Below are 23,096 nucleotides of genomic sequence, written 5' to 3' on the forward strand. Positions count from 1 at the left end.
TAAAAATAATATTATTTTAACATTAGGGCGCTATATTAATTATATTATATTAATACTGTTAATATTGAAAGGCAAATAAGGTAGCACAGTGCAAAAAGTTCTGTCCCTGAAGTCAGGAAGACTAGTATCTATCTTCCTGAGTTCAAATTTGGTCTCAGATCCTAAGCTATGTGACCCTGGGCAAGTCACTTCACCCTGTTTGCCTAAGTTTCCTCATCTGTAAAATAAGCTGGAGAAGGAAATGTAAACTACTCCAGTCTCTTTGTCAAGAAAACCCTAAATGGGGGTCATGAAGAGTCAGTCACAACTGAAAATGAGTAAACAATAACAGCAACAGCATTAAGGTCTCTTATCCATTTAGAATGTATTGAGGAATATGGTATATGTTCTAAGTCTAATTTCTGCCAGGCTACTTTCCAGTTTTCCCTGGAGTTTTTTTAAAATCAAAAATGGAATTCTTTCCTAGCTAACATGTTTTTTGCCTTTATTAAAAATTGAGTTATCGAATTCCATTGTTTCTAATGGTCTTTTGTCTATTCTTCTGATCTACCTCTCTATTCTTAAATCAACATGAAGTGGTTTTGACAATTGCTGCTTTTTACTAGAGTTTGAGATCTGGAAGCGTTATTTCCCCTTTGTTCTTCTTTTCTTTTCTATTTTTGTTCCTAATTCTTTTCATAATTTCCCTTAATGTTCTAAATCTTTTGTTTTCCCAAATGGATTTTGTTATTATTTCATAAAATTCTATAAAGTATCCCCTTGATACTTTGGTACAGCATTAAAAGTATAAATTATCTTTGTACAATATTTGTCATTTTTTTTAATATTGGCAAAGCCTAACCATGTACACTGAATATACCTCCAGCTATTTAAGTTTTTCTTTACTTATTAAAAAAGCATGCTGTAGTTAAATCTATAAAAATCTCTTGTGGACTTTAGTAGATCGATCCTTATGTGTTTTACTGTTATTTGGAATGGGATTTCCCCTTCCATTACTGCACAGAGCCTGAGCTTGAGGCAACTAAAATGTTATCAAATACTGTGGCTCATGCATCCTCAGAGAGCAAGTAATAGGAATGTTGTTTTTCCTACCACAAGTATCTTCTCCTTTGAGTGTTCTGAGACTAGATGTGTTTCCAGAGAGCAAAGCTACAGTCATCAAAATGTTTTCAGAGAGCGTGTCTCTTACCATAACTATCTTGTCCTCTCAGTGTTTTGAGATAAGATGCATTTCCACAGAGAAAAAAGAATCAGAATGTTCTGAGAAGTGTATCCTGCCAAGTATCTTGTCCTCTGAGTATTCTGAGACTAGATGTGTCTTCAAAGAAAGTAAGGTTGTAGTAACCAGAATGTTTTCTGAGCATGTGTCTCCAACTACAAATATCTTGTCCTTTGCGTGTTATATAGTTGAGCTGACATTTGTTTTTCCTCCCTCTTTGTGGAGGTGAGAGGTTCCTGGTGTTACACACTGCACACTTTTCCAAATGCATCCATCAGCTGGGCTGACTTTTTTCCCCTCCCTGACACACCTGCTCAAATGTGCACATGCAGGATCCTCAGGGGTCAGTCACATGGGGGGGGGGGAGCGGAAGAAGAGAAAGGGTTGGGAAGGGGAAAAGGTAAAAAAACCAGGCATACCTTGAGCTGTCTGCAGCCCCCCCCTCCTGACTCCTGGGAACAGGGAACTCAAACTGCCTCTTCCAGAGACCTACAGTTGATTTTTGAGAACAAATTTTGTAGCCTTCAACTTTGCTCAATCGATTAAATTGATTAGCACTTTTTGTAGGATCTTTGAGGTATACTATCACATCATCAAAAGATATAGTTTTAACTTTTCTTTGTCTTTAGTTTTTCTTTGTTTATATTTGTCTTTAATGTCTTTCTTTCATCTAATTGTTATTGCTAACATTTCAAGACCTATATAATAGAGTAGAAAGTGAGTGTCCTCACTTTACACTATTTATTAGAAAAAGATCAATCTCCATTGAATATGAGGCTTACTTTTGGTATTAGATATGTGCTTTTTGTGATGTTAAAAAAAGTTCTCTTTATACCTATATTCTGTAGGATTTTTAGCATAAATGAGTGTTAAACTTCTTCTGCATCTATTGAGATAATTATGAGGTTTTGTATGTTGGGTTTTCAATATGATTAATTATATTCAATGTTTTCCTACTGTATCCTTGCACCTCTGGGATAAATCCAACTTGTTCACAATGAATGATTTCTTGAATACATTGTTATAGTCTAAAAGGATTTTGTTTAAAATTGTAAAATCTATATTCGTTAAGGATAGTAGTCTATGGTTTAATTTCTATGTTTTATCATTTTGTAGCTTACATAATAAGACTATATTTGTATCATAAAAGAATCCTGGTAGGGTCCTTTTTAAAAAAAAAATTAAGAATAATTTATATAGTACAGGTACTAATTGTTCTTTAAAGGTTTGCTTACTTGGGCCATGCCTTTTTGTTTGCTGCTTGACTTTCAATTGTCAAGGGCAGCTCTCTTGAATCCAAAATTAGCTTTTTTCTTTGCTGACAGAGGTTCGATCCTCCTCCTCCTCCTCCTCCTCCTTCTTCTTTCTTCTTTCTTCTTCTTCTTCTATTTTTGGTGGGGCAATGGGGGTTAAGTGACTTGCCCAGGGTCACACAGCTAGTAAGTGCCAAGTGTCTGCGGTCGAATTTGAACTCAGGTCCTCCTGAATCCAGGGCTGGTGCGCCACCTAACTGCCCCCTGATACTTCTTGTCTACAGTTGTTCAGGTTAACTCCCTCCCTTCTCTACTCTTGTAACTGTGTGTCTCTACTCTTTTTTCGAATGTGGTGTCTACTATTGATTGAAGAGCTCATTAGACTTGATCATGTGGTGAAAGGAAATCAAAACCACCTCTGAAGTTGCTTTCCATCTAGACTTAACTACAGACCTTAGCAAAAGCTAGTTTTTCAAAGACAACCAGGGGCACAGCAAATCTTCTACTAACCATGGGTAAAAATTCCTCTAATTCCTTCAGGGAGAATTTCACACCTCAAAAAAGCCTAACACCCTGTTAACACATTAACACCTCAACACCTCTACAACCAATCCCAGCCTCAATGATTTACATAGTCCTTACACTTTATTTAGCACCTAATTATCTGCTTTTATACCCTGGGTTAAGAAATCATGGACCAACTCCTTAGTTATTTAGTAATTACAACTAATATTGCTATAGTGCTTGTAGACCTGTATAGAGACTGTACTGGCATATCTAACAGCATGCATTACTACTGGTCTCCCCTTTCTTTCAAAGGAAATATGCTGTTGATACTGTAGGGTATTTGGACAAACGTGTCACATTCTCTGGACTTGAAAAGTTCTTTTCCTACATAAATGAGATCAAAGTGACCAAGTTACAGATAGGTGGCCTTTGAGATTTTGAATACAGCTCCCAATGAAGGATGTATAAAGTTCCATGAACACTTTTTTGAGATGGCAGAGTACTTCTTTTGGGCTTGGTAACTTGTTAACTTGTTAACTCATTCATAATATAAGAATGAATAATGAAGTATCTTAATCTGGGAATGATCTGATTGGTTTAGGCTACTGTAGACATGAGTTTCTGGCTTTTATGTTGTTCAAATGTTTCATTTGTGTCTGACTCTTTGTAACCCCATTTGGGGTTTTCCTGGCAAGGATACTGGAGTGGTTTGTCATTTCCTTCTCCAGCTCGGTTTAAGAGTTAAGTGACTTGCCCAGGGTCATACAGCTATTAAGTGTCTGAGACCAGATTTGAACTCCTGATGCCAGGCTTGACACCCTATCCACAGTGCCCCTTACCTGCCCATTCTGGCTTATATATTTTTACTATAAAAAGGAATAGGGAAGTCTGAGCTGAGAGTCAGGCAGGAAGAAAGAGAGAAAGACCCTCAATAGAACTAAGAGGGTATCTGAGGTGGTAATGCAGGAGGAAAAGCCTAATAGACTCCAGACCAGAAATGCAAATGGTAACCTGAAAAAGCTATGGGCAGAAGAGTCACGTGCCCCAGTCTACTAAAAAGAAGGAGAAGATTTCCTACATCCCAAGTTTTTATAACCAGCTTGCATAGAAAAGTTTTCTGGATGTCTCCTGGACAATACTAATCTCTTAGAAAAGAATTGAGCATATGAGGTAATTTGCTTCTTTAGCAAGTTCATTTTCTGTCTGGGACTGGAGCAAACCTTAAGGACAGTACCATAGGGCAGAAGCATATGCAGGGCCCCTAGTTGGAAAGTGAGACTCACTGATGAGAAAGAATAAGTTAATCAACTGCTTTTGTTAGAGTGAGTCCTTTATGTTGCTTTGCATTTTCTGTAGGGTTAACTGTTATCCTGAGTACTTTTATGTACTGTTATCTTGAGTGCTTGCACAGGAAAAAGGTTCTTTTTTGCCCACATCAGTGGAAGTTCACACACAAAATTATATTCTGAGGTTCTCAGAGGAAACTCAGTACTAGGGCAAAATGAGCCAAAGAAATGATTCTTAAAGAAGCTGCCTATGATACAATCATGTAACCCTTTATACCATGAGGTACATACATATTATCTAATACAACCCAGAAATGTAGCAAATAGGCGTTAATACTTATCTTACAGAATAAGAAATAGAGGCTCAGACAGGATAAGCATTCACAGAGCTAATATAGTGCCAGAGGTGGGATTTAAACCCAGATCTTCCCGACTCCAAGTATAATATACTATCCATTATGACATACTACTACTCATTAACTTTTCAAGAATTTATGACAGACAGCTAGGTTGGTAAGAGCAATGAACTTGGAATCAGGAAGACACTTAACTAGTTCTATATCCTTGGGCAAGTTATCTACCTTCTCTCAGCCTCAGTGTCCTCCTCTATAAAATGAGACTAGCACCTACCTCCCAGGATTATCATGAGGATCAAGAGAGATAACACGTATACAGTGCTTTGAAAACTTTAAAGCAGTATAAAAGTACTAGTGATGATGATGTCATCATATATCAAAATAGAAAGGTCCTTGAGAATAGGGAACACTGAGCCAAACACAAAGCCTCCTCATACAGAGCAAAGAGTATAGACCCCCCCTTTTTTTACAATACACAAATTAGTACAAGCACTAGAACTGACAATTTAAAGATGTGTTAGCTTTAAACGTGTTACTCCAAATTACTACCCCTTTACCAAATATTGAGAACTGATACAACTGTACCTAAAGTTAAAAAAATTACACGTGAAACAATATGTTATAATGAAGGGGGAAAATGATATATTCTCTTTGGTTACTTTTTTCTCTAGATTTTTTATTCCTTAAAGCTATGACAAACTTAACTTTTGGTCTTAGAAAGAAGTGACTAAATCTTATTGCTGTATTTTTTAAGTCCTAAAAAGTCTAACCTGTACAACAAAAGGGCAGTTAATTCTGTTCTTACAGAGAAAGAGCAGCTTTCAAGTGAATTGTAGGAAACCTGGTTGAGGAAATGTGGCCAAGGTGGGAGAACAAGGGGGAAAAGAAAGGAATTTCCTGGCCCTATCCATACAAATCACACAATAGTGTAAAAATTATTCAAGAGTAGTATTTCTAAAATAAACAGTTTTTTCCTTCTCAGTGGAAATATAGGAGGAGAAAATCTTTTTGACAATTAAAGCAAGCTAAAGACATTATTGGCAATCTCCTGGTAACTGAAACAATGTGCCCAATGACAAAGTTCCTTAAATAGGATATATTTAAAATTGGAGTACTCACCACTGAATAATTTCTGTGATTTGGGCTTCCCAATGTGCTACCGATTCCTTTTTATCTGCTAGATCTCTCATCTCTTCTTCTAGCTGTCGGTTATTTATACTTAATCTCTCAAACATAGCAGTGATCTGAAAGAGCATTTTAAGACATGGAGCTATAATCTGAATTATTTACTGAGACAGTCTATCTGTCAAATTTTTTGACTTACACTAAGAAAATGATTTAATTATATGGAAACTACACTGAAATAACACATCAAAATTCATTAGAAAATTTGTTTTCAAATCTGCTTCATTTTAATAATGTCACTTTTCAAAAGATTTATTCCTTTCTAGTTCTTCAAAAAGACAGACACTGTTGCCTTAGTAAATAAGTATATATATTTTTAAATCTTCAAAAAAATTACAGGGAATATATATGAAAATGTGTGAGCTACTAGACATTTAGAATGCTACAATTTCTGAAAAAAAAAAAAACATGATTCATTTAAAAAAAAGAACATTTGGCAGAGCTACAGTTTTGGGACCTTAATACATAGTTGAGATATGGTCAATAGAATTCAAAATCACTTCATGTTCAAAAAGGTAACATGATTTTTGTACTCATTAAGTTTATCTTGTTTATAAATATGTAGGCCTGATTACACGTAGGCAGAAATTTGCATCTCTACCATGTGTTAAAACTTGTTAATTTGCAGATAAAATAGTCTATATACAGAAGATGTATAGCCAAGTACTCAATCCTGTTAAGTACTCAATGTTTTCTGAAGCTTCACACCAAAATTCAAACTAAGCTATCCCTTCTAAAAGACTACCTTGTTTATTCTACTTAAATCAGAGAAGAGTTAACCTTGTCATTATTAGTCTTCTTTCAGTTGTCCATTTGGCTTATTTAAGAATATTTCTTAATTTACATTTCCAACATACACATCTTTGTAACCCTGGAAAAATAAGTCAAGATACAAGCCTATTTTTCCTTAAATTCATTTACTCTCATTTTAAAGAAACGTGATTTACTAAATTTGTAGCTAATATTCACTATAATTAAAGACCTCATATCCTTTAAAAACTTTACTCAACATTTTTATCTATTTCTAGTTCACTTGCTTTTAAAAACATTAACCAAGTCTATTGATAACATATATTAATTCTTTCCAGAGAAGTGATAGAATTTTAAAAGACAAAATGAGACATACATTTTTTGGGGTTTTTTTTTGTTTTTTTTTAGGCAACGGGGGTTAAGTGACTTGCCCACGGTCACACAGCTAGCAAATGTCAAGTGTCTGAGGCCGGATTTGAACTCAGGTACTCCCGAGTCCAGGGCCGGTGCTTTAACCACTGCGCCATCTAGCTGCCTGAGACATACATTTTTTATCCTTGGCCAATGTGAGAATCTGTTTTGCTGAAGTATACATATTTTTATAAGGGTTTTTGTTTTGTTCAATAAGGGGGAAAGGGAACAGAAAAAGAAAGAGTAAATAAAATAGGTAAGAATTTTTGAAAATAATGTGTATAGAACATACAGTTTAAAATATTTCTTTCTACAGTGTTAAAATAAAGTCTATAACTACTGCTTAGGTGCCTTGTCCTAAATGACAGAGAAGAAATCTAGGTGTTCTTTTTCTACCTAGATACCAGCACGAAATTTTTTCATTAGAAATCATACACAGTATGTGATGTGAAGCAGAGTGGGGCATAGGCTATAGTTCTGACCAGCAACCATACTCTGTTAATCTACATAGTATAACTAACAAATATCAAAGAAAACCAAAAAGATTCCCTCACCACCATGGAAAGAAAATGACAGAAATCAAAGTAGAAGCTGTGGAATGTTACATAGGTTGTCAGGTGCTATTGTTCTTTGTTAAAATGTAATGGTTTTGAGGGCAGCTAGGTGGTGCAGTGGATAAAGCATTGGCCCTGGATTCAGGAGGACCTGAGCTCAAATATGATCTCAGATGCTTGATGCTAGCTTGTGACTTTGGGCAAGTCACTTAACCCTCATCGCCCAGCTCAGCCTCCCCCCGCCAAAAGTTATGGTTTTTGTTATAACCAATGGAAATAACTACTGTAAAAACAAATTGATAAAACTTTAAAGAAAATAAAGAAGTAGAAATTATTTTTAAGAGAAAAAGTAGGGATTTGTTCCAAGAGACCAATGTGACTATGTAAATGGAACTCATCAAATTTTAAAAGACATGTAGAATAAGGAGGAAGAATTTTTTTTTTTAATAACAGTTTGGTAAGGACAGTGTTAGGAGAGATTAAAGCTCAAAATTAGATGGTGATGAATGTTAAGGAAAATAAGGGGTTTTTTGGGGGGGGGAGTTTGTATGCTAGAGGATAAAAAAAAATGAAAAATTACTGCTGCTGCTGCTGAAAGAAGATGAGGTAATAATAAAGAACAATAGTAAGAAATCTGGATGCCCCCCAAAATCAATCAACATGCATTTATTATTGTTGATTATGTGCCAAACATTATGTGTTAGGAGCTGGGAACATAAAGACAAAAATTAAATAGTCCCTACCCTTAAAGAACTTAAGTCAGGGGAGACAACATGGATATAAATAGGGGTATATAACTGGATAAACGGTATTAGTGGGAGAGGGTGACAATAGCTAGAAGGATCAGGAAAGGTATCATCAAGAACACGGCACTTGAGCTGCTCCAGAAGGGAATGAGGAGGTCTAAGAGGAAAGGTGAGGAAGAGGAGGAGCTGCAAAGATGAGAGGATTAGCAGCAGTCAGAGGGCCAGGCCCAATGAACCTGAGACCTGAGAGAAAGGAGCAACCAGTCTAGAAAAGCAGAATGGAGTCAGTCAAGAGGGAAATGACTTTAAATGCCCAAAAGAGGAATTTAGATTTTGTCCTAGAGGCCAAAGAGAAACACTGGAGTTTACTGAAGAAAGGAATGACATAATAGGACAATGGCCCTAAGGAAAATCATTTTTCCAGTTATTTGTAGAAAGTAGCAGATGAAAAGCTTCTTAAATTAAAAGCAGAAAAGAAGCAAAACACAAAGAAACTAGAGTAGGACCAATTCCTAAAGAGAAACAGAAGCTGTGTGACCCTGCTGGCCTTTCTGCTCTTGTGATCACTTTGTGACAATGAACTTTTCCAAGTTCCATGTATGTTTCTCTTCCACTGTAACTTTCTTTTCAGAAGCTGCTTCTCCTCCTCACCCTTGAGGACTCAAGTCTGCCTTAGTACCCTTTCTCCAACCCTTCTGACCAGGTCTTGTTTTGACCCATGGTTTTGTATTTAAAGGATTATCTAAGAAAATTTAGCATCAGATGTTTATTTTACATAGGCTAGCAATAATTTTAAAGAGTAAAGAGGGGCAGCTAGATGGCGCAGTGCATAGAGCACCAGCCCTGGAGTCAGGAGGACCTGAGTTCAAATCCGACCTCAGACACTTAACACTTACTAGCTGTGTGACCTTGGGCAAGTCACTTAACCCCAATTGCCTCACTAAAAAAAAAAAGAGTAATGAAATGAAATAACTGGCTGTTAACTCAACTGAAGAACTGACCAATTTTCCTCTCACTTTTACTGAACATTACACCACTTCAGACTGTTCTCTGCACTCTCTCATTATACCCTGAACTTGGTAATTAACATAGTGATTCCAAGTGAAATCATCTTGTGATGTGTAATTTCTGATCTCAATGTAACTTTTGAGCTTACAAGATAAATATGACCTCTTAAGGGCAGTAACTGACGGGTATGTACATGTTAACTAATTGAAAGAGAAACTAGGGGGTTTTTGTATAAAGTTAAAGTACTAGTCTCACATTTGCATAAAATTGCAAGGTTTACATCTAAAAAGTCTTAAAATTCACATAAATTAATTTATTTTAAATTTATTTAAGGAATTACTTGAGACTTTGTTACCTTTCAAAATACCAGTATAGTTTAGTTGCAAAGGATGTTACCACAAACACTAATGTTTCTTCTCAAGTTGTTTTAAGCAAAACAAGCCAAATAATGTTTTATAAAGTTTAGAATAAAGTTTGGAAAATTAAACAGTCATAAGAAGTAAATGTGAGAAAAGAGGAAAAGGTATGTGGGACAAAAATGGAAATGAGCCTGTTTAGACAAGTAGACTAAATTTCTTGAGAATACCAATAGTTGTTTGCTAAGCATTTTGCACAGCAGGCTCTTATAACTTGTTTCTTTTTTGTGTGTGGGAGGCAATGAGGGTTAAGTGACTTGCCCAGAGTCACACAGCTGGTAAGTGTCAAGTGTCTGAGGCCATATTTGAACTCAGCTCCTTCTGAATCCAGAACCACTGCTTTATCCACTGCACCACCTAGCTGCCTTCTATAACTGTTTCTTGAATTAAATTAGTCATGATGTCTGAAAGCAGAGAACTAAAAGCCATAGAGTATATGGGGAAAAAAAGATTTTTATTACACAGGTCAAAATACAATCTTTACTTATTGAAATTTCAGCAGTATACAGCTAACAGCATACAAACTAGGTCCCAAATAATGCAAATAATGAATTCCATGAAGTTACTGCATTATTAGGAACTATACTGCATATTTCTATTGAAATGAACCCAAATTTACACAATTGTAACTTCAAATATTGCAAATCTGAATACATAAGATTCATTATTGCTTTGATTGGGGCCTAACTATATTTCTGTTCCTTTTCAGGGTGATATGTCTAAAAATCAGAGGATGTGTATATATAAATAAATGGTCTCTGAAGATGAACTAAATGTGAATTGAATCACTTACCTTATCAAGCTCATTTGACAGTTTTTTATTTTCTTCGGTCAACAGGATCTTTTCTCGTTCATATTTTTGTTTAAATTCACTTTCAAATTCTTCCCTTTCATTTTGGCTGGTAAATTACAAAAAACAAAACAAAGAAAAAGCAGTCATATCATTAATGTGAGCCAACAATTGAGGAAATCCATTTTCATGGGAGTTTCTATTTCACAAATGAAAATACTATTAGAAATTAGGGCATTATAATTACTGAAATGAGCTATTACTATGAAAACTGTGACATATTTTCTTGGTGTCTAGGCACAAGGTCTTTTGGGGGATGGGGGAATACACCTGTGATTTCATCAGTACAGGAATGCATGGCATGGACCCACCACCACTGAGAGAGCAGAATCTCATCTCTACATATTTTAAAGTGTCACCTGGAGAACTAAGATATGTCTATGCCCACGCAGTTACCAGCAACTCAAAAAGCCTTTCCTCTGTGCCAGGCACTGTGCTAAGAAGTAAGGGATACACAGACAGAAGTAAAAAGAGGCCCTGCCTTCCAGAAACTCACATTCTCTTGAGGAAAAAAAGATGCAACACAAGTCTATACAGGACATCTAGAAATAAAATAGAAGGTAGTGGTGACTTTTAAAAAGGTCTTCAACAGAAGCCAGAGTGAACAGGATTTCACAAAGCACTTCAAGGAAACAAATTAGCTTTTCTAATCCAGTCTGCAGTTTTACTGAATTTAATCAGGAATGTTATTTTAGTTTTAATTTTAGAATTAATTCTTAGTTTAGACACTGAAATATCTTGCTGTACTAATTTCAAAAATATTTTACTATTAGATAACATATGAAAGGCATCATTATAATGAAGTAAGCATGAAGTAAAATTCTAAAATCCCCTTTTTCTTGATAGCATATAAAAGATATATACATACATATAAAATAAACTCAAATACACATCCATACAGAATATACATGTACACAAACCTTTACCGATTGCTGAGCATATAATAGGGAATGTGTGCAAATGTGCATTTATTTTCTGACCAGATTTACAATTGTGTCACTGGTGGAAACTCCCTGGTGAAAACTCTACTAGTGTAAATCAGTCATGTAGCTAAATATTGAACAAATACAAAAGAACACAAAATCCTTTAAAGTTAAAGAAAATGACAGATAAAGAAGCAGAGGCTACAGAAAACTGCATGCATACATGCATCCTCTTCCACATCTGTCCATCCATGTGTGGGGAGTGGGGAGGAGAAAGAAGGAGAAAGAAAGGGAGAGAGAGGGAAAAGCAGTATAATTGAAGATTAGCTCTACCACACATGTGACTTTGAGCAAGTCACTAGCTTTGGGGCTAAATTTTCTTACGTACAAAATGCAAGAGATATCTTTGTTCTCTTCTAAATATAAGATCCTATAAATCAGCTCATACAACAAACATATAATCTCCATCAAAACCCTAGAGAGTAGATTCACTATTTAGGAAAAATCTGGTTAACCTTAAGAAAAATGTCACGGGGAAAAAAGCTAAGGGACTGAATATTATATCATACAAGGGACTCAAATTCATGGTAAATTTGGAGTCTCCAAGAAGTGTCAAGGATAAGGTGTAAGCTAAAGAAGAATACCTATGGGCCTTGCCCTCCAGAGTGTCTGGTGTTAACATTTTATATATTTACATACACACACAAACTAAGAAATATACTTTGTGATATAGAGTACATTACATGGGCATAATTTCTTTTCTAGGCAACAAGTATTTATTAAACAGTAAAGAGAGAATAGAGGCTGTGCTGCAAGAACCATGAGCAGAACCAGGAGAACACTGTACACAGTATAATCAACATTATGTGTTGATCAACTGTGATAGACTTGATTCTTCTCAGCAATACAACCATACAAAACAGTTCCAAAGGACTCATCATGGAAAATACTATCCAAATCCAGAAAAAAAAAAAAAAAAGAACTGTGGAATATGGATGCAGATTGAACCATACTAGTTCTTTTGGTTTGGGTGCTGTTGTTTTATTTTTTGAGGTTTTTCCTTTTTGCTGATTCTTCTCTTATAACATGACTAATGCAGTTATTGTACATATATAACCTATATCGGATTACTTGCTGTCTTGGGGAGGCGGGGAGGGAGGGGAGGGAAGGGAAGGGAAGGGAAGGGAAGAGAAGGGAAGGGAGGGAGAAAAATCTGAAACTAGAAAAACAAATGTTGAAAACTATCTCTAAATGTAACTGGAAAATAACAAAATACTTTTATAATTAAAAAAAGAAAGAAAGGGGGCAGCTAGGTAGTGCAGTGGATAGAGCACCGGCCCTGGATTCAGGAGGACCTGAGTTCAAATCCGGCCTCAGACACTTAACAATTACTAGCTGTGTGACCCTAGGCAAGTCACTTAACCCCAGTTGACTCACCAAAAAAAAAAAAAAAAGAAAGAAAGAAAGAAAGAAAGAATAGAAGCAGCTGAATTCCTCCAAAATTCCCCTCCAAATGACTTTGAAATAATATCTCAAATAAAATTTTGGAGCAGCAGAGCCAACAACTGATCAAAGTGAGAGATTTTTCCAGCATAAGACAACTTAGTAGGTTGGCAAGGAAAGTCTGTGACATCAGCATGGGTGTCATTCAGGAGCACAGGTGGTAGTAACACCTCAGGCCTTAGAGAAGGTAGCAACAGCATAAGCAACAGCTTTAGGAGCTCTCAACCCAGAGACCATGATGGTGTCAGACACCTGGTCAAAAGAGATTACAGGGGACCCTTTGCTGGCCCTGGGTGCAGCTGGTGCTGATTGGCAACTCCATTGCTCATGTGTACTACTGGGTCACAGTTCCAAGCACAGAGAAATGCTTGTGGTAAGTCACAAGTGAGCAGGAATGTCGGTTGCAGTTCCAAGGCAGAATGGAGCACTAGCACTTGTGGCTACAGGAAATCTGGGGTCCTGGTCACAGTCTCAGGGTAATAACAAGGGCTAGTGCTTGTAGCTGCAGGGAAGCAGGGGACCTTCCTGGGTAAAGACCATAGTGCAGACCAGGGCAGTACGTCTCCAAAAACCACATCACCTTGAAGGCACTGAAAACTGGCAACCCTCCCCCCCACCACACACACACAGAAAAGCCTAAAGCACAGGACAGTGCTTTCCTAATCCTGGGTGAGTGGAGCTCAGCTTTAACATAAAGCTCAAAGTCAATAAATGGGCTGGGAAAATGAGCAAAAACAAAATTAAGAACTTGACCACAAAGAGCTCCTCAGACAACAGGGAAGACCAAGAAACAAACTCAGAAGATAACAATGTGAAAATAGCTACAAGCAAAGCCTCAAAGAAAAAAAATGCTAACTGAATACAAAAATAACAAAAATTTCTGGAAGAGTTAAAGAAAAAGATAAGAACAATAGAGGAAAAATTAGGAAAAGAAATGAGAGTGAAGCAAGAAAATTATGAAAAGAGAATTAATACCTTGGTAAAAGTGGCACAAAAATACTGAAGAAAATGATACCTTAAAAACCAGAAGTGGCCTAATGGTAAAAGAGGGACAAAAATTCATTGAAGAAAAAGAAATCCTTAAAAGAGCAGAATTGGCCAAGTGGAAAAATAAGGTACAAAAGAATACTGAAGAAAATAATTCTTTAAAAATTAGAATTGGGCTAATGACTCTATGATATACCGAGAAATAGTAAAATAAAGTCAAAGTCAAAAGAATGAAAAAATAATAGAAGAAAATGTGAAATAAGTCATTAGAAAAACAACTCACCTGGAAAACAGATTAAGGAGAAATAATTTAAGAATTATTGGACTACCTAAAAGCCATGATCAAAAAAAGAATCTAGACATCCTATTTCAAGAAATTATCCAGAAAAATTATCACAGTATTTTAGATTCTGAGGGTAAAGCATAAATGAAGGGGCAGCTAGGTGGCACAGTGGATATAACATCAGCCCTAGATTCAGGATGACCTGAGTTCAAATGTGGACTCAGATGCTTGACACTTACTAGCTGTGTGACTCTGGGCCAAGTCATGTAACCCTCATTACCCCACAAAACAAAACAAAACACCATAAATTAAAAGAATCCACCATAAATTAAATGAAAAGAATCCACCTGAAAGATTCCAAAATGAAAACTCCCAGGAATATCACAGCCAAATTCCAGAACTCCCAGGTCAGAGAAAATACTGCAAGTAGCTAGAAAGAAAGAATTCAAATACCACAGGGCTATAGTCAGGATAACATGAGATTTAGCAGCTGGATGGCTTGGAATATGATACTTGAGAAAGCAAATGAGCTAGGAATACAAACAAGAATAACTTACTTGGCAAAAGTGAGTATTACTACTTCAGGGGGAAACCAGCATTTAATGGAATAGAGGACTTTCAATCATTCATGATGAAAAGGCCAGAGTTGAACAGAAGATCTGACATTCAAACACAACTCGAGAAAAATAAAAGAAGGTAAGCAAGAAAGAGACATCAGAAGGGACTCAATAAATCCTATAAGGGAAGATAAAACATGTAACTCCTAAGAACTTGGTTATTATTACGGTAGTTAGGAGGAATCTACATACAGAGGATATAGGTATGAATTGATTATATTGGAATGATCTAAAAAAATATGAAGGGGTAAGAAAGAGGGATGCCTCCCTGAGAAAAGGGAAACTGGAGAGGTAGAATGGGAAATTATCTCACATAAAAGAGCCACAAGAAAGCACAAAAGCGCTTTTACAGCAGAGAGGAAAAGGGGAGGCAAGGTGATAGGAAATGTTTGAACCTCCCTCTGCTCAGAACTGGTTTAAAGAGGGAAGAATACACACACACACACACACACACACACACACACACACACACACACACACACACACGCGCGCGCGCGCGCGCAACTGGGTATAGAAATTCATCTTGCTCAAAAGAAAAACAGGGGAGGAAGGAGACAAGAGAAAGTGTAACAGATAATAAAAGGGAGAGTGGATTAAAGGAGACACTGGTGAGAAGCAAAACAGACTTTTTAGGAGAAACAGGATAAAAAGATAGAGAAAGAAGGATACATAGAAGAAAATGAGATAGAGGGAAAAAACACAGCAAGCATAACTACAAATGTGAATAATATCACCTTCCCCATAAAACAGAAACAGACAGTAGATTGAATTAGAAACTAGAATTCAACAATATTTTGTTTAGAAGAGATAACACTTGAAACTGAAAGACACACAATTAAAATAAGGGGCTGGAGCAGAATCTATTATGCTTCAGCTGAAGTAAAAAAAAAAAGTAGGGGGTATCAATCATGATCTCAGACAAGCAAAAGCAAAAATAGACCAAATTAAAAGAGATAAACAGGGAAATTACATTTCACTAAAAGATATCACAGATAATGATATAATAGCAAAAATTTTTACTGCAAGTTTCTCTGATAAAGGTCTCACTCCTCAAATATATAGGGAACTGAGTAAAATTTATAAAGATAAGAGCCATTCTCCAATTGATGAATGGTCAAAGGATATGAATAGGCAGTATTCAGAAGAAAAAAACCCAAGCTATCTATAGTCATATTAAAAAATGCTTTGGGGGGGCAGCTAGGTAGTGAGTGGATAGAGCACCGGCCCTAGATTCAGGAGTACCAATCCGGCCTCAGACACTTAACACTTTCTAGCTGCGTGACCCTGGGCGAGTCACTTAACCCCAATTGCCTCCCTAAAAACAAAACAAAAAATGCTTTGAATCATTACAGACTGGCAAAATGTACATTTAGACAACTCTGAGATACCACCTCACACTTCTATCATAAATGACAATTGCTGGAGGGGACGAGAGAAAGTATATACACACTAAAGAATTGGTGGTGGAGATGTGAACTGGTCCAATCATTCTGGAAAACAATTTGGATAGTTAACTATGCCCAAAGGGCTATAAAACTTTGCATACCCTTTGACCTAGTAATACCACTATTGTAATAGGTCTGTACCCCAAAGATATCAAAGGAAATGGAAAATGATGAATTAATACAAAGATACAAGGAAAAAGGGACAGTCCTGTCCTCAAAAAGCTCACATTCTAATGAGAGAAGACAATATGTAAAAAGGAGCTGAAAAATAGGGCAGATGATATTATATCAGAGTTCTTATCTCTAAGACTCTCCCAGGATTATTAGTCCATTCATTCTTATTAACTTTTCTTCTTCTTAGTGCTTTTTCATAACTCTACCAACAAATGCTTTAAAAAAAATTTGATAGATACCAAACGACAAACATTTATTAAGTGCCCACTATATATTTATACACTATACACTGTGCTAAGCACTGATAATTCAAAAGACATGTCCCTGCTCTCAAGCAGCAATCTCAATCTGAAGAGAGAGACAACATGCAAATGAATATATACAAAGCAAGTTACATATACGATGAATAGGAAGGCACTAGAATTAAGAGGAGTTGGGGAAGGCTTCTAGAGAAGACAGGATTTTAGTTGGGACTTAAAGGAAATCAAGGAGGTCAGTAGGCAAAGGAAGGTGCCTCCATTTTACAGATGAGAAGATTGAGGCATATGGCTTTTAAGTGACTAGTACTCAGTCACACATCTGAGGAAGTGCCTGGGGTTGGAAATGAACTCAGGTTTTTCTGACTCCACATTTAGCACTCACCACTGCACTTCTCAGCTGTCTTACTTGGTAGCTTGGTTAAAAAAAGATAATTTCGGGGCAGCTAGGTGGTGCAGTGGATAGAGCACCAGCCCTGGATTCAGGAGGACCTGAATTCAAATCTGGCCCCAGACACTTAACACTTACTAGCTGTGTGACCCTGGGCAAGTCACTTAACCCCAATTGCCTCACCAAAACAAACAAACAAAAAAACAAAAAACAAAAGAAAGAGATAATTTTTTCCCCTCAGCCATTACTATTTAGACAGCATTTTTCTGCTGTTAATTAATGTGCTAAGGATCATTTGGGGGGATTAATTATAGAACTGAAATGCTATTTGGACCACTAAACGATTCAGTCTTTTGTAAAACAGTTATTAATATAAGTAGCATGGTTTAATTTTTCCTCTTAAATTTAAATGTGAAAATCTATTTTATACATTCATACAAAATACTTTCTTGTTTAAATTTTAGACATGACTACATTTTTTTCAGTCACAGGCAGAATGCCTAAAAATATGTTGCCTTATAAAATAACTTGTAAATATTTTTAATGAAATTTTTATTTCTTATCAGGAGAATATTATTACCATAAACAATTAAATGTAATTATCTTTGCGGAAAAAAAATATCAAGAGTTTCCTTTTCAAAAGTGGATTTTGTAAGGGGTGAAAGGAAAACCAATTTTGACAGAATACCTTGTCAGTACAGATGGAAAGCCTTGTGTCTAGACCAACCTGATGATGGACATTAGCACTGTATAAAACAAAGTATGGCTTAGCTGGAGGCAACTTTAATGGACTATTTGTATCTCAATAGAAAGTATAAGGCCTAGTTGATCTTTTGTTTTTGTTTTTGTTTTTTGTTTTTGCGGGGCAATGGGGGTTAAGTGACTTGCCCAGGGTCACACAGCTAGTAAGTGACAAGTGTCTGAGGCCGGATTTGAACTCAGGTCCTCCTGACTCCAGGGCTGGTGCTTTATCCACTGCGCCACCTAGCTGCCCCCCTAGTTGATCTTTAATAAATAATGTCTATAGCTCAGCCTTGTTTGTAAGCCTTTTTTTTTTCACTCTGAAAATAAAACTTCTAATTCCTGACTCACCTGTCTCTGGCCTGCTCTGTTTGGCTCTGGCCATTCACAGCTTAGAGGCTAGTTCCACCCGGTTAACAAGTTCATTTTAGAGATGAGGAAATTGAGGCAAACAGGGTTAAGTGACTTGCCCAGGGTCATACAGCTAGGACATGTCTGAGGCTGGATTTGAACTCAGGTCTTACTTACTGTGGGCCCTGCACTCTTTCCACTATACCACCTAGGGATCTGTTTTTAGCTCTGTGATTTTTTTTTTTTTGCTGTTTTTTGTTGTAAATTGTGCAGTGGGGAAAGTACCAGGCCTGGAGTCAGGAAGACCACTGGGTCTAGAGTCAGGAAGACCTATATTCAAAACCAGATTAGTCACTTACTAGTTTTGTGACCCTGGGCAAGTCACTTAACCCCCTTTACCTCAGTTTCCACATTTGTAAAGTGAGCCAGAGAAGGAAATGGCAAAACACCCCAGTATCTTTGCCAAGAAAACTCTGAATGGGGTCACAAACCCAGCACACACAGCTGAATACCCAGAATACAGCTGAAAACAACATTTAGCATTCTTAAAAATGACTAAGATAAAGGAATAAATGGAATATGTATAAAATTTGCAGCTAAACAAAAAGTGGGAGGATAAGTTATTGTGTTGAATGAGGTATTCAGGATCTAAAAATATGTGTACAGGGTATAATGTTAATAGGAATAAATGTAAAGGTTTACACTTCAGTAAATAACAGTTTATTTGAGAAAGATAATGAGGATTTCACTTGTGTGATGGGATTAATATCAACTAATATCCATGTTATAGCTAAGTAAACTTACTTTTGTTACCAGTTGAATGATCTCACAAACAACAAGAACTAAATAAAGACAGAATAGACAACCTCAGAAAGCCATGGGCCTCTCTCCAAGCCCTCATCCCTTGCTAGAGGTCTTTAACTAAAGACTGAGTCACCACACAATGAGTCTATTTACAGAAAGGATTGATATATAGGCTAGGATTATATGGGCTCTTGAGTTCTCTTCCAACTCTGAAAATGTGTAATTCTACGAATTAATGTGCAATTTCCTTTTTTTCCCCAAGCTGTAAGATTAATGTCTCTTTTTTGGCTAGTAACTTTGCCTAGTATACAAAATTTGTTTCATAGATTCTCCTATTACATTGGAATAAATTCCTAAAAGAAAACTATACATATTACTCCTTCGAGGACAGTATGCTTAAAACACTTTTCAACACCATAAACTGCATATGAAATCTCTCCAAGTTATAGTGATGTCCTTACCTCTCTCTCCTGGTCTTTTCTAATTTGTCTTTTAAAATCATAATTTCCTTCTTAAGGGCAAGCTGCTGGCCTTCTGCATCACGCAGTTCTTTTTTCAGATTTTTAATTTCATTTGCATGAATTACATTCCTTTTGGACAATTCCTCTTCATAAAAGATACTTTTCTTTTCCAAGTCAGCCTTTAGTTTGGTTATCTCTTGTTGATGTTCTATGCTGCTTATACCTGGTGAACGACCAATCTGTTTTTGCTATAAAAATAACAAAAATCTGTTACCCAACAGAACAGCAAAATTATACCAACTCAGTTCTGCAATACAGAGAGGCATATGCTTGTCTAAATAAACACTATATATGTACAGTTTCTAGAAATTATTTCAGTTAAAAATACATACGTAATCTTAAACAGTTTAGAAGCAAGTAGAAGAAGCTACTTACTTTGCCTCAGAAAAACATAATACAAACATGTTAAGATAATAAAAGGTTTGTATTAGGTGAGTGAACCACCACTCAAAATTAATAAAATATTTTCTAAATGGTATATATTTGAGAGAGCTATATGTCATATTCCCATAAAAATGAGTGCAGGGATAATATCATCTTTAAATTTTATCTTTTCCAAGGTTAAAGCAAAGTGTTCACTGAAAGCACCTAATTCAACTGAACAGAAAGAAATTCAGATATCTGGGTCAGTAAGGAACACTTCATTATGTCTTCTGGTCTTAAACCTTCCATGCTGTTAAAGACCAAAGAATACTCACATTAATCTTTGAAGCTTTAATAATTTTTTTTCTCTTTGTCAGAAACTCAAGATCATGGTAAAGACTTTTAAACTGTTCTTCAGGACCAAGAAATCCCGTATCAAATTCGATTTTTAGTTGTCAGTAAGGTCCTTGTACCTCTAGTTTGTCCTTTCTATTCTCAGATGCCTGAGGCATTTTCTTTCTTCCCTTGCTTAGGGTCACATAGTTACTCTGAGGCTTTTTCACTGTGGCACAAGGAGGCCTACTTAATAGAGAAGTGCCACTTACTATTAGTACCAATGTATAAATTATTAACTTGAGATATACAGTAGGTAAGCTATAAAGCAATTTAGTGAAGCCTTAATCACCTGAACCTCCTAATACTTATATAAGACTCTCATCATCATCATTATCATTTATATTAAGAAATAGAAAATTTCATTTCTATAGATAGATATGCATATGTATATATAAACATATATTTATGCCATAAATGTACTTTTGATTAAAATTCAGCACATAAAACAACTGAAACTTTAAAGAAAAAGCAACTTCGTTGATATTTTAAAATGCAACTGAAGAAGAGTATCTGGTTTTTTTTGTTTTTGTTTTTGCAGGGCAATGAGGGTTAAATGACTTGCCCAGGAACACACAGTGTCAAGTGTCTGAAGCCGTATTTGAACTCGGGTCCTCCCGAATCCAAGGCCAGTACTTTATCCACTGCGCCACCTAGCTGCTCCGAAGAAGAGTATCTGTACCACACAACTAGAAGCTGGCATAATGGTATATAATATCTGTAGATGTGCTTTGGTATACATAAACAAACATTTTCTCTCTTCCTGTCTCTAGCTGTCTGTCTATACCTCTTTCTCTGTCCATATAGCTTACTTTTTCATAATGAAGAAGTAGGACTTTTATTTCTCCTTCCCCAACCAAGGTGGTCATATGCTAGCACCTGCCTAGGTCTAAAGGGAAAAAAAAGCTAATTAACTTTGAAAAAGCAAAGCATACTGACCTTTAATCCCTCTAATTCATTTTCCAGCTGTTTAGAATACTGTTCACTTCGCTCACGCAGCTTCCTGTCCTTAGATGCCTCTGCTACAGCAGATTCTACATGGACTTCCAGCTTGAAATGAAAACCAACAACAAGTTTTCATTTTGACAATTATAAAATTAAAATGATGTATTCCTCCATATAGGGACAAATTTATTAGAAAGAAAACCCAAATATCCAAATCTTCATTAAGTGACTATGTTGGAAGTGAAAGAGGTTTATGCTTAGGACAATAATGGTTTTTCCGATGTATAGAAAAAAATACAGTGAGATAGAGATGTATAACTTCAAATTATCTGAAAAAGGAACTTCCATTGTTAGTTCATGCCCCCTACAGAATTTGCCTACTAACCTCTTTTTTGGCTCTTTCTGTTTTGCGTAGTTCTTGCCTTAAGCTTTCAACCTTTTGCATCACCAGTTCCATCTCCTCTTCCTTATCTCGGACTTGGCGAGCAAGCTTCTGTTTCTGGGAGTGCAAGTCTGTCAGCCGCTCATTCATCTCTGAAAACTCTTGCATTGCCAGTTTCCGCTGGCTATGTGCATCTTTCAGTTCTTTGGTTTGGGATTTTAATCGCTCGCTAGACTCAATTAGTTCCTACAGTTTTGTAGAAAGAATACAAGTTACCAATTCAGAAGATTAAAGGCCAAATATGGCCTTCAATGTGGCCATCACTAGAGTTAGAAGCCACTTCTGCAAATCCAAGGACAAAAATGAAATGGATGAATTGCTCAAAAAAACTAACCAGACTGTCTTATAGTCTTATTTTTGAGGTAAATCTGCTATGCAACAATAAATAAATTACTTAATCTTTTAGAAGTATGTTTTTATGCTATACTTGAAAGAGATTAAAGAGATGGAAAAGACTGAAAGAGATTTTAAAAGTAACCTGGTCAGAAAAGAACAAGCAGATCCATAGATGAGAAGGGGCAGAATTTGAGAAGGGGTATAAATGGAAACATCTGTAAAATGTCTTCACGATTCTGCTTAAAAACTATACAAAAAACTAGAATACTTGTAAAGTTTAACTTTGTGGCTCAAGTTTTTTAAAAATATAATCTTTCTGGGGGCAGCTAGGTAGCGCAATGGATAGAGCACCGGCCCTGGAGTCGGGAGTACCTGAGTTCAAATCCGGCCTCAGACACTTAACACTTACTAGCTGTGTGACCCAGGGCAAGTCACTTAACCCCAATTGCCTCACTTAAAAAAATATATATAATCTTTCTGATATTAATGATATGTGATATCAGTAATCATATATTATGTGATATATATATATCAAAGGAGATATTAATATAACTTTTATTCACAAGGTTACATGAGAACTATTAATATCACAAAAATCTGGAAAATCTGGGGGAAAGACATTTATTGTATAAAGATAAATATCAGAATACTTTCTAGGGTAACTGGATTTGGCTCAGTACATGTACAAATCTTAGTCATCCAAACCACACATCATAACTATGCATAAGAGTAACTGTCACTAGAGGCAGCTAGGTGGAGCAGTGGATAGAGTATCTGGCCTGGAATCAAGAAAATCTGTGCTCAAATATGGCCTCAGAAATGTACTAGTAGTGTGACTCTTACCAAGTCACTTAACCTCTGTATCATTTTTCTTATCTATAAAATGGGGATAATAATAGTACCTACTTCCTAGGGTTGTTTTTTTAAAGGATAAAGTGATATATTTGTAAAGTGATTTGCAAACCGTAAAGAGTTAAATGTTAGCTATTAATTACTGTTATTATACTACTAAATAATTCTGAATGTAGAAACTACTATTGCAAAGTTCGAAGTTAGAATTCTGGCCTTGAAATCTATAT

General features: G+C 36.1%; 1 protein-coding gene across 25 annotated transcripts in view; it reads right to left on the reverse strand.

The window, feature by feature from the left end:
• CDC42BPA (CDC42 binding protein kinase alpha) overlaps positions 1-23,096 on the reverse strand; it is a 351,215-nt gene that overhangs the window by 86,490 nt on the left and 241,629 nt on the right. For all 25 annotated transcript variants that reach the window (XR_006356412.1, XM_044004678.1, XM_044004682.1 and 22 more), the window contains 5 exons: positions 21,625-21,867; positions 21,234-21,344; positions 19,479-19,726; positions 10,485-10,590; positions 5,741-5,865 (listed from right to left, as the gene is read on the reverse strand). Coding sequence is in view for 24 of the 25 variants with exons in the window: in XM_044004678.1 (XP_043860613.1) it covers positions 5,741-5,865; positions 10,485-10,590; positions 19,479-19,726; positions 21,234-21,344; positions 21,625-21,867 (833 nt within the window). In the remaining variant the exon portion in view is untranslated. The remainder of the gene's footprint in view (positions 1-5,740; positions 5,866-10,484; positions 10,591-19,478; positions 19,727-21,233; positions 21,345-21,624; positions 21,868-23,096) is intronic.

This window comes from Dromiciops gliroides, chromosome 4, assembly GCF_019393635.1.
Source record: "Dromiciops gliroides isolate mDroGli1 chromosome 4, mDroGli1.pri, whole genome shotgun sequence".
Classification (NCBI taxonomy): Eukaryota; Metazoa; Chordata; class Mammalia; order Microbiotheria; family Microbiotheriidae; genus Dromiciops; species Dromiciops gliroides.